Raw genomic sequence first — 12583 nt, 5'->3', positions numbered from 1 at the left:
ATCTCCGTAGAATTTCTCAGAAATCTAAAGAAAGAAATAATAAGTTGGAAAAACTTCGCATAATCAAGAATCCTTTCAAGCAATTTAAAAAGTTTAAGTACAAACATTAAGTAGAAGTAGTAAGTTGGAAAAAGTAATATGGCTGACTGTTACTAGTGAGTTTGCTTGATTTGAATGACTTTCAATTATTGGTTAATAGAGTCACTTAAGAAAGTACTTTGAAGAAAATTATTTTGTTTTTACTAGTTACTTTTGTAGGGTTCCGTAGTCAACTAGGAACCCTTATAAATTTGCCATGTCTGTCAATCGGTCTGTCCACGGCTAAGCTCAGAAACCGTTAGTAGTACTAGAAGCTGTAAGTTGCATGAATATACATGTCAGTCACACCAACAAAGTGGAAAAAAAATAAAAAAAAACTTTTTTGGGGTACCTCCCCGCCTACCTACACGTAAAATAGGGTTGATTTTTTTTATGATGATGTGGGGTATCGTCGGATAGGCATTTAAAAATGAAAAGGGGTTTGCAAAAACCATATTTTGATAAAGTGAATATTTTCGGAGATATTCACTCTGAAAGTTCAAAAAAATGTGTCCCCTCTTTTGAACCGCACGTCTAAAACATATGAAAAAAAACACGGAAGTTACGCTTAGCAAAAACTTTGTAGGAAAATTATTTTTAACTTAATCAGTTGAGCAATTTTAAGTTTTTGTAAATTAAACTATAATAGTCAGTACCTATCTAACTAAAGAAGTCGTATTTTAAGTCCGCCTATTGTGACGGTCGGGAACTACGGAACCCTACGCTAAGCATGGCGCGACATACTTTTGACCGGTTTTAATTTATTTATTTATGCTTGAACATAATAGCTGTCGTAGTTAAATTGTCGAAAATACCAGACTATTATTTTGTGATTAGACCAGAATATACTCCTGAATATTTCTTCAATATTTCTATTATATAAATTTTATATAATAGAAATATTTATTCAGGAGTATATTATATTTATTTAATATTACTTTAGAAATAAGTCCGCCTTTGTACAAGTATCTTAAGTTTGTCAGTTGTATTTTGTTAATTTTCTTTTGCCAATAAATTTACATACATACATAATACATACATACATACTTGAATATTTACATATATTACTAGTTTTCTCTAACTTTAGCAAAACAAAGCAAAAGTTCTGCTAATTGTAAAATAATAAACGGGTACTTTCGACATTTTAACTGTTCAGTATATTCAACTGCAATATACAAAACGAGTGAGTTAGGTAAATATTTCAGTAGATACTCCTTCCGTAGGTACTTATTTACGTAGTAAGTTCGAGGAAAAGTCAATTTAGGCAACTAGTTAGTTTTAACATCCAAATATACATGTGGAGTCTGGTTAGGTATATTATAAATATAAAAAAACTGGCCAAGAGCGTGTCGGGTGCGCCCAAGGTAGGGTTCCGTAGCAATTACGAAAAAATCAAGTAATGTTTTTCTAAGGATTTCGTATATATGGTGTAGGTACGGAATCTTCCAAGTTTTGGTATATTTTATACCTTCGGCGGCTATTTACTCTTAAACTACTAATATATCTCAACAAATCTTAGCCGTTATAATTTTCCTTGTAAATTTGATATATCGATCGATTTTAATGAAAATTTGCACTTTAATGTTGAATATTTTCCAAACATATCATTGAATCGAAAAACCTTCTCAGTCATTCCCAATGGTTTTAAAAGACCTATTCAACGATACCCCACACTACAGGGTTAGTCGAGAAAAAAAAACACCCCCACTATATACGTGTACCCTAAAAAAAAATATATTTTAGTTTTATTTTATCACTTTGTCGGCGTGACTGAAATTAATATTCATGCCAAATTACAATTTTCTAGTACTCTGAGCATAGCCGCGGACAGACAGGCAGACGGACAGACATGGCGAAACTACAAGGGTTCCTAGTTTACTACGGAACCCTAAAAACTGAAAAAACTTTCTTACTTCAGGATCTTGGATATCGTCAATTTTTCCCGCATGTTGGAAAAATGTTCCTCTGTTAATTTTCTCAAAATTTTTATTCATTTCGAGAAGGTGTTGTCTATAAGTGGTATTGCTCACAGAGAACTCCCTGTCATAATGATATTTTTCGTCATACAACCTGTAATAAATACTTGATTTAACCACAACATTCGATAAATAAAAATATTTTGTAAGCGGGCTAGACTGTGGTTACGTTGGAATACAGTTTAAGAACTCTAAATAAGACGCGGAGAACCAATTAATTAGATATTATGCTAGTGAAGATTGAAAATTCTTATATGTGCCTTTAGAGCGAATATATCTTTGAATATTTGATGCTTTTATATTTTGTTGCAGTAAACAATCAGCTTATTCAATTAAAATGTAATAAAAAATGGATTGCTTGTTCATTTTCCAAATATCTGTAAAGTTACATCAGCATTCAAATTTTCACAATTCCAAATGCACGATAAGCCAGTGCCCAGTTCTCCTTCGCGAGCTCTTTGTTTGTTCCCGTATGCGGTTTCCTAAAGTTCGCAAAAGAATTATCATCTTGGGTACGTCTTAACAATTTTTAAGTCAATAATAGTAGATTATTGTCGTGGCCTGGAAGTAGGCAATTGCTGGCTGAGTATGAGTATTAAACGGACGAGTTTGCGAGTCCGTTTAAGTAATACGAAGCTAGCAATTGCTATTCCAGCCGAGACTAATATAAAGCTTTTCTCAAAAATGGTGAATAATTCTGAAATAGAATACACTTTTTCTCAAAATATATTATAACATTTACTTTTATTCTAATATTTTTCTTATGCTTTCCCGCCTTTTTTTCATTAAAAATAAACTGCAGGTGTATTTTTCCACCGAAAACACCACAAGCTGTTTCAGACCCAATTGAAAAAGTCCGGAGTTCCAACAAAATATCTGATACCGGCCATTAGACTTGGCTGTATACGACTTGTGTCCATGGCCTTTTTAACTTTTTTAAAAAATTGTGACTGATTGCAGGCGCGCTAATTCATTATTGTCGAGCTAGCGCGCCTGCAATCTTTTCAACTTTTTAATTTTTCGCTGACCATAAACTATGCACTTCACCTTCCGATATCTAAAGAATAATGTCAACTTTTACGGACATTTTTGAGAAAAGTTATGAAAACAATTAAATAATCAATGTCATATATACTTTGTCCTTCCATCCAGCAACGTGTGGTAGTATCTTATAGCGATCTCAAATTCTGCGTATACAAGAGGCACGGCGTCCTCGTCGTAAGCGGTAACGTGGTGCACATGTTCCGATATTAACCCGTATTTTTTCATATGTTTGTAGCCTGTTTCAAAAACAATCAAATGAAATAGGTTTTTTTCAAACAGTTGCATTTACAGACAATAGCTAAGCGTAACATAATAATTGGCAGGAGAAGTACAGAACAGAAATAATTGCGTTGCATTGCCGTAGATATTCTGTGTAGTAGTAGATCTGTGTTTTGGATATTAAGAATTATCGGCTTGACACCTTTACGCGTTTCTGAGAAAAGGGTCTTGACTTAACAGACGGACGGACGGACAGACAGTCAGACAGACAGACATACAACTAGACAAATGGTTGTCCACTGATCCTATAAAGGTTCCGTTTTTACTAACTGAGGTAGGTGCGGATTTCTAAAAATCAGAGGACAATTAATCAAAATTAGAAGATTTGGTAACGGGAATACTTGAATCTGGATTTTACATAGTGGTAGCAAGGACCATATGTGGTAGCATTAACAATGCGAACCATCTGGCTCGAATTCATTATTTAATTCAAACTTACCCAATATCATAGGAAGTAGTTCATACATAAGTATGTTTGATGCTGTGGCAATATTTATTTGTTTGGCCACTTTGAACAGTCGGTCATCTTTCCAACAAGGGTTGAGTTCATGCAAAACCTTCGCTAAACGATTGTGCTCCCTCATGAAGAATATTGCAAACGACGTAGTTCGCAAGTCGAAATTGCCTGCTTCAGGAAATCCTGAAGATACAATACCTTTATTATATATGGGACGAATTTTATTAATAAATTCAACCTGGTTAGCGATTTTTGATTAAATAATAAAATATTGGGAAAATTAGAATAGACAGCATAAATCACCTGTTTACTGACTTAGATCACTAATACGGTATTTGACAATTCCTGATTTTGCCATATTTTAATATTATTATGAAAATATAGATATACAGATAGTGTTTAGCGAAGAGAAAATTTAAATCGGTTGAAAATTGGATTTATAGTGATTTTTTGAAAAATCTATATACCTGTCTCTTTCTCAAACGCTTTTCTCTATGTAGCAATAGCAATAGCAAGTATGGCGGTACTGGCGTGTGACGTCACATGCCAGTATGTCTTTCTCTGTCTAATCTTGAATCAAACCAAATTACATAATTTCAAACCTTTATAACTTTGTTATTTGTAAAGGTAGCTTAATAATTGTTTTTCTATTCGATAACAGGCATTGTGTAGTTTTAATTTATAAAACATATACAAAATAGTCAAATACCGTATTCGTGAAAAATATCCCATTCTTAGGATGATTTCGACTGACCACTGTCAGTGAGAATGTATTGTTATAATTGTATTTTGCTCACTTAAATTTTATTGCGGTGCGCGTATTATGTGTCTCGCCAAAACTTACCGAATGCATAGCACCTTGACTCATTATTCATGTTTTGTAGACATATCGTATCGTTTCTCAAAGTCATGTTGACAATTCCCATCAGAATAGGAGTAACGTCACCAACCTCTTCCATGATTGGAGATAAAATAGCATCGTTTAGACCTCCTGTGGATGGGAGACTAACGGGCACAGTATCTTGACGTCGACGACGGCTCAGCAAAGTAGAATTTACTCTCTTGTTATTATTTACTACCGTTTTAGGATTTAGCATTATCATATTTCCTATCCCGGGTATTTGCCCCGACATTACTAGATCACCCAATCCTTTTATCTGTCCTAACGCCGTGGAATTTTGTAATAGCCGTCCCAGAGTAGTGATGTTTCCTAATAATTGAGGAGTTGACATTGCAAGTCCTGATATAGGATCCACTGGGTTGCTTGTCAGATTCGCAAGAGGCACATTTCGGAAATCTCTGTATTCCAGTTTTAATAAACCATGTTTGTATAATCTAACAGAATCAAGACCTTTCTCATCGACACCGTATATTGTGGAAAGATCAATAACAGGTGTTTGGAAGTTTATCTGAAACAAATCAATCGAAATAAAATTTCAAATCATTGTTGTATTATGGTAAAGTACGTCACCAGCAATTTCTTTAACGGCAGTATTATTTAGTTTATTGAATCAGGCGTTACTTTGCGGAGGTCCATATCAATGAACTAAAAGAATTTCCTTGCTCACCCGCGACCTTACGATAGCTAAGCTTATGCAAAATATGCGTGTTCACGCAGTTCCTCCACCTCCACACTGTAAGAACAAACACAAATCACACAAACCCATCTATCAGCACCACCACACTACACTTACGCGTTTCTAACTCAACCAGAGCTCATCTTCAGAGTGACACAACCGTACACCATGCTATCAGTTGTAAGACTAATGAACCACAACCACTGTTTTAATTTGTCACTGTAACTCCCCAAGTACCCACATATATTTTATGAAATAAAACAAAACTACCCACAAATTATTAATAAATTTTAACCGTCCTTCAAAACTACCTTGATTTTTATTTATTTACTGTCAAGGCATGTTTTATTAACTACCATTGATGAAATTGGATCAAAGCCGTAGCAAGGGAGATGAAACTAAATTTACCTGTTCATTAATAATAGACCCCATACTGTTGTGTCTAATTATCTCCATAAATTCTAAAACATCGAGATGAAACCCCTTGCCACCATAATATAACACTTCATACGAATCTGAGTCCGATAAAGAACGATTTCATTCAAACAAATGTTTGGCAAAATTCAACTTATCAGGACCTGCATGAACACGCATATTTGCATAAGCTTAGCTATCGTAAGGTCGCGGGTGAGCATGGAAATTCTTTTAGTTCATTGGCAGTATTATTCTTTGTTATTAGTTTGATTTTTTAGTCAATCTTTTTTGGAATGACCGTATCAATGACACAAATTAAGAATTCCGTAATCTTTTTATTTAATACTTAATATCTCTGATAAAAACACGAAATTGTAATTTTGAGTGGAAATTACATGATCGTGTCGAAATTATGTCACGAAATAGCATTGCAGGTGTAACGACGGATTTCTGTCGCGTAAGGTCGTGTTTGTAATAGTAACTATCGGTAAATCATAACCTGTTCCGGACTGATGGTTTCGTTGACACAGCCGTTGTCTTGAAATGTTTCCGCCCTTGAGAAATTCATGCAGCGAATGTCAGTCACTCTGAGGTAAGGGTCGTCGTTGGGCACAGGAATGGGTTTACATCTGCGGTCCAGTTGACCTTCTGGCAGGCAGCAGTACTGCCTGTACACTAGATAGTCCCCTAAAGATGTTACATTGTAATTATGTTTAAGACACGCTAATTGTACACAATATGTGTTACTGATAACTACACAAAATAAAAAATACTTTGTTACTGTAGAAAATATCATTATAACTCACTGACAAGTGACAATAGGACTTAAAACGTGCGGTTTGTGGAAGAGTCACCCATAGCGCGATTTCAAACGGAATTCAAATTTAAATTTAATTTATTAAGAGATTGTGAGTTTGTGCAATGAATTTGGAAAAAATATATTTGCTGAAAAACCTAATTGTTAACACGGGCCTCTGTAATAAGCAAATAACTGTTATTAATTTCCGGTGCCACTAATTGATTTACTCAATCAAATTTACCCAATGCCAATGCGCATTATGTAGATCTTACTTGGTCCATTAAGTATGCTGACGTCGCGGTGAATGAACTCCAGGTAATGATAAGCAGCTATGGTGAAGTCATGCTTGTCGACCACTCGTCCGTCACTCTGCAGGGTGGTGCGGACTCTTCGTGCGGAAGGTAAATCATTACCATTTCTGTCCTTGCGGATATCTTGCTTGTCTATGAAACGTACTCTGTATTACCATCGTTATGCAAGATTGCACTACTTTTTACATCCTTTTGGTTTTAAAGTATTTTTTACTAGCTTTTGCCCGCGGCTTCGCCCGCGTGGTATTCAGTTATCGCGGGCTGTTCCCTCGGGAACTGTACATTTTCCGGGATAAAAAGTAGCCTATGTCACTTTCTGGCCCATAAACTATCTCTTTACCAAAAATCACGTCGACCCGTCGCTCCGTTTCGACGTGAAAGACGTACAAACATACAAACACAGAAACATACAAACACACAAACACACACAATTTCGCATTTATAATATTATAGTATAGATTGTTTTAGTGTTTCTACGGAAGAAACCACTGCCCAGTCATTTAATTCTCAATAACAGTTTATACATACGTTATTATCGTTATAATCACAAGTTTTCCAGAACAATAAGCAGCCTAATGTTAACCTGCAGTATTAAAAAAAGAACGATTCGATCGAAACAACCAAAACTTACACATTTTTTTCAAATCAGATTGAACCAGCTTGTACTTTTAACAGACGATTTCAACTTGTGCTTTACTCACCATTGGCATAGTCAGGGTTCAGTAGTCTCAAATACGGTCCTCTGGCGGAACCTCTCGTAGGGAACTTGTAGTTGTTACAGGTTCCATCGATCCGGCTGCCCTCGTGAGGACGGCAGTGCTTCACAACGATGGTGCAGTTTCTGTACACATAGAAAGGTATTGCATTTCGCCATTTATGGCATAACCGTGACAGACCACGGAGAAACAGTACCTATAGAATTCCGTGAAAATGTCACCTTAAAGATTGCAGTTTTTGTGCGCAGTACAACATAAAAGTGGATTCTTATGATAAAAAAAAATTCGCTCTCCCATTGAGCTATGGCGATTAGATCGCTACCTGCCCTGTCTTCTTACTGCCAGCAACAAAAATAATGAAGTCGCTCATATATATATATATATATATATATAATATTAAATATAAAAAACGTAATCGGAAACGTAATATTACGTATATTATGAGTTTCTAATTAATCCAGTGAGATTATAAAGAATAATTTACAATCTCTAGAAAAAGATTACGAATTAATCGTGATTATACCTACGTCAGCGATGTACACAATGTGCTAGCAAATAACTTTTCACTTCTCATGCTCGTAAAGTTCGTGTTTATGCTGGATCTAGGCGACATAAAATGACTTTTCATGCTCTAGTGCATAAAGTAAAATCTTCGTCTAAGACCAAGGAAATCAGGTATAAACAGCCATAAACAAAAAGTTTCTACATATTTTTTTAAACATTTTTAATTTATATAGAAATAAAAATCGATCAAAATAAATCAATAAAACTGAAAAAATATAATTATATAGTAATGCATGAAAATAAAAATTACATAGTAAGTGAACAATTGTTTCCATTGTTGCTATTTCATTTCCACGCAGTCAAACTGAAAAGCAGAGTGTAAAACTCGAGCATTAAACCCATTTTCCCCTCGACGTGTCTATCCACCCTCGCCGTACCGGCTCGGGTCGCTATATGAACGTTTTGGGTAAAATGGCTCATTTTATGCTCTTGTTGTACAATCTACTATTGTCAAGATCTTCGTATCTTTATTGAAATCGCTTCTCACTAAATAAATACAGTCTATCACTTTGCGCAACGTGTTTAGCTGGAAAATCGCCCTCATGTTTATAAAGTTTCCAATCTCAACTTTGTATAGCATGAGAACTAAAGCGGTATCCTTCTCATAATGAAAATTTTATCTCGACAGTGGGATGTGCACTTATCTTTAAAATAACCTTACCTTTTGATGAACTAAAACATTACTTTGCTCACCCGCGACCCAATGATAGCTACCTATGTTTAAGCAAGAAATGTGCCTTCAAGCAGTAGTCTCATAGCACATATAGCATAGTTGTGTTACTCTGAAGATGAGCTCTGGTTGAGTTCGTAACGCGTCAGTGTAGTGTGGTGGCGGTGATGGTTGGGTTTGTGTGATTGGTGTGTTCTACAGTGTGGAGGTGGAGGAACTGCATGTACACACATTCATGGCATAAAAGTAGCTATCATAAGTCACGGGTGAGGAAAGCAATTGTTTTAGTTCATTAATATGGACCTCCACAAAGTAACGCCTGATTCAATAAATTACTTACGTGTTAGTTTGTCCTCTTCTGAAAACTTCTTGATCAATAGATTGTCCGCTGTATCTATCGTACCTATAATCATTGCCGATAACTAAGGTTACTATATAAATTAATATGATTAGAGACACTAGAAACTTCATTTTAGGACTACGACACTACACGGGCCGTTTCGTGAATGCCAACCTGTGAACTAAAACAATCACGACATGGATACACGTTCGATTTGAGCAATCAAATGAACCAATACGCCGAAATTGCGACAGTTAAGTAATTGGTTGGTTCCTTCAGAACGCATAAAAACATTTACAATGGCTTGATATCCTCGATTTCTATAATTTGGATACATGTACATGTACACAGTCAACGTCATAAATAAGTAATCATTTCTGTATCTTGTCGCTTTCAGTCGTTTCGTTACACAATTTCGTATGGCTTTTCAAACATGACGTTAAAGTGACAAGGTACAAAAATGATCACTTATTTATGAGGTTGACTGTACGTGTACACTTGAATGCATTGTATTGTACTGTACCTACCGTTCGTTACTTTCGATACAAAATTAGTGTTTCAAGCTCAGCCAATGCTGGACAATTATTTGTTAATATTAGTGTGATTAAATGTACGCTTTGCATACATTGACTTTGAGATTTAATAAAAACAAATTAAACTTTATCAGACTCATTTCAACAAGTGAGTTAATGCATTATATCTATATTGTACTTATTTTGTTTTATTGTGTTAATTAACTGGGTTTGAAACTACTTTCAAAATTTAACCCTGTATGCCATTAAGATAATAAAGAAATATACTTGGGTTTTATATTTTAAGTTGAGATCATTTGGAAATATACGTACCTATTTTTATGCCCTTAAATAGGGTTGTACTTAGATCTCAACCTAAGGTGACATGAATAAGTATAAAGTGCAATAATAAAATAAATAAAGTACAATATCACAATTACGTACTAAAACAGTAAACAAAACACGCGTTATTTGTTATTCTTTAAAAAAAGTGCATGCATTCGATTTTGTTTTATCGAATGCTAACACATTTATATTTCTATTAAGTATTTAATTCCAGCAAATCGCTGTTATATCGCTCGAAGTTGCAGATTGTAAACTAAACAAAGCATTTAATGTCGTTTAGCTCTCTCTTTGAGCACAAATGTGAAACTCCCGTAACTCAAACCTCGTTAAATCGCGCCGACAATGAAGTTAAACTCTAGCCAGAAATATATAAACGGACATATAATCCTGGCAAGTACACGGGTGTTTTCGTTGTATAAAAATACAGTTATTTTGCTGCCTTAAAATGGATAAAGTTTTATTTACATTGTGAAAGTGTCACGGATCCAACCGCAGTGTGTCTCGTTTCAGCAAAAAAGTTTTAATGAGTTTCTTCTGGTTCCTGGCAGAGTTACTCTCTGAGGTAATGAGACAAGTACGTGGACATTGGAATGTAAATATTCGCCAAGCTTGCCCGGTTCAAAAACGGTTGAGGTTTTGGTAACAGCTGCTCCGAGATTCTAATTGTATGGTAAACCTATTTTAAACAGAATGAATAAGTTTTAGATCCACGTTTTCTCTTTTTGAGTAGACTATGGAGTTGAGACTCTACCTAGGGATTGACTGGATAACTGGGTTATGGAATGAGATAATGGAGATCTGCTGTTTCAATATCTCATGAACTGATTTTTTAGTAGGCGGCTACTCACCGGTCACTAAATGGAAAGAAAGAAAGAATACATTTATTTCCCGAAATTCGGAAAAGAAAAAAAAACACAATTAAAAATAAGACAATCTTACTTTTAGACACTAAATAAGAAGAAAGAAAAGAAATTTCTGCTGAAAGAAGCAAAAGGGCCAGAAATACTGAGCATGTTGCCACGGCAAGCCGCAGCGCTGGTTTTCATATGACCCTTTTAAATGGGTATCTCAAACTATCTCACTAATATTATAAATGCGAAAGTTTGTGAGTATGTGTGTGTATGTTAGTTGCTCCTTCACGCTGAAACTGGTGATTGAGGCACCGATTTCAAAGTGGAAGAATATTGTCATGTTTTTTCTTAAGTTTAAAATTTTGGTACTATTACTGTTTTAATATCTGTAATTACTGTTTTAGAATCATCCCTCTGTGCTGAAACTGAAAATAATTGAAACCTAGACGTTTCACCTCGTCACGTGGCGTACGAATTAAGATATTCATGAGTACGTTCGTCAGAATTGTGCTCTCTGTAAGAGCTCCATCAGAGGACATTAACCGTGGCAGTGTAACGAACCGGCAAAGTTAACTAATAGATACCCAGCTCTGCCGTGCAATAACTAATTAATGATGAGAAGCGAAGCGTTCTGTGGCTAACTATAGAGCTCATACGAACTTCATATTGGGTATTTATTGATCCCATTGTGTAAGTTACAGTTTTTGTTTTTTTTTTCAAAATACTTAAAATTTACTGGTATTTTACCGGCTGGTAAATCTTCAGGAGATCTAAACGAGGTTGTATGCCTGTAAGTATTAATAAAAAACCCCCGACAAAAAAACGCCAGCAAAAATAAAAAAAACGCCAGAAAAAAAAGCCGCCAAAATAAACAACTAAAAAGTAAAAAATAATTATGCACTACCTAGCTGTTGCCCGCGACTTCATCTGCGAACAATTCGTTTATCCCTATCCCGCGGCGACTATGCTGATTTCCTGCAAAATTAGCGTAAGTTAATTTAGTATAAGTACTTACCTAGTAATATTTTTTTTATCTAAGCGTCGTCGGTGTCGGAGGACCGTTAAGAAATGTGCTGGATATCCTGGCTGCAGCATCAGCTCATCCTGTTGCCACCATTGCATTATATGTAGAATAAAATACTGATCGAAACGAATCCAAACACGATATATCTGCTATAGTTTTATCAAGAGTGTACCTACTAGTGTTCAGGATATCCTGGCTGCAGCATCAGACCGAGAATTACATAATCTTGCATAGTTATATAGCATACATGGGTGTTTCAAATTTTAGGTCCCAAATATGTTTGAAAGTAAAGTAAATACCCATTATGCGTTTAAGATTCCTACCGCAGCGAACAAAAGAGCTGATTGATGATCTTGAAACGGCTGAACCGATTTTGATAAAACATGTCTACGAACCATCGCTAGAAAACTAGCTTTCAAATAAAAAAAACGCATTCAAATCGGTCCACCCGTTTGAGAGTTAGGGTGCCACAGACAGACACACACTCGTTTTGCCTCGGGGGTTAAAAAAATACTTGTAGGCAGATAGAGCCAGATCTTACAAGGAAATTTTTTATTTAACTCTGTGTACAATAATGAAAAGGAAGTACGCTGAGCAACCTGTGGCTGTCACTCCAAACAAGCCTT

General features: G+C 35.4%; 2 protein-coding genes across 2 annotated transcripts; both read right to left on the bottom strand.

Annotated features, from left to right (window-relative positions):
* Nucleotides 1-3179: 3179 nt before the first annotated feature.
* On the bottom strand, nt 3180-4793 carry LOC141434512 (chorion peroxidase-like). The gene is made up of 3 exons (XM_074096935.1): nt 4679-4793; nt 3817-4017; nt 3180-3334 (listed from the first exon to the last, which is right to left on the bottom strand). Exons 1-3 carry the CDS (start codon nt 4791-4793, stop codon nt 3180-3182), a joined length of 471 nt encoding a protein of 156 aa, XP_073953036.1.
* A 23-nt stretch (nt 4794-4816) lies between these two features.
* Nucleotides 4817-9298, bottom strand: LOC141434511 (salivary peroxidase/catechol oxidase-like). The gene is made up of 5 exons (XM_074096934.1): nt 9226-9298; nt 6897-7067; nt 6325-6512; nt 4971-5243; nt 4817-4825 (listed from the first exon to the last, which is right to left on the bottom strand). The coding sequence occupies exons 1-5, from the start codon at nt 9296-9298 to the stop codon at nt 4817-4819; spliced, it is 714 nt and encodes a 237-aa protein (XP_073953035.1).
* Nucleotides 9299-12583: the final 3285 nt, after the last annotated feature.

This window comes from Choristoneura fumiferana, chromosome 13, assembly GCF_025370935.1.
Source record: "Choristoneura fumiferana chromosome 13, NRCan_CFum_1, whole genome shotgun sequence".
Lineage (NCBI taxonomy): Eukaryota > Metazoa > Arthropoda > Insecta > Lepidoptera > Tortricidae > Choristoneura > Choristoneura fumiferana.
The sequence above is the reverse complement of the archived record's forward strand: the minus strand, read 5'-3'. Positions and strand labels throughout refer to the sequence as shown.

What these genes read in the sequence shown, in the direction of transcription:
- LOC141434512 (XM_074096935.1), bottom strand. Translation starts at nt 4,793, where the DNA reads ATGGAAGAGGTTGGTGACGTTACTCCTATTCTGATGGGAATTGTCAAC. An exon ending in GTCAAGGTGCTATGCATTCG is followed by an intron (nt 4,018 to 4,678) that starts GTAAGTTTTGGC and finishes TTGTATCTTCAG; the next exon opens with GATTTCCTGAAGCAGGCAAT. An exon ending in ACTACTTCCTATGATATTGG is followed by an intron (nt 3,335 to 3,816) that starts GTAAGTTTGAAT and finishes TTTTTGAAACAG; the next exon opens with GCTACAAACATATGAAAAAA.
- LOC141434511 (XM_074096934.1), bottom strand. Translation starts at nt 9,298, where the DNA reads ATGATTATAGGTACGATAGATACAGCGGACAATCTATTGATCAAGAAG. An exon ending in AGAAGAGGACAAACTAACAC is followed by an intron (nt 7,068 to 9,225) that starts GTAAGTAATTTA and finishes TACGTTTCATAG; the next exon opens with ACAAGCAAGATATCCGCAAG. An exon ending in CAGCATACTTAATGGACCAA is followed by an intron (nt 6,513 to 6,896) that starts GTAAGATCTACA and finishes TAACATCTTTAG; the next exon opens with GGGACTATCTAGTGTACAGG.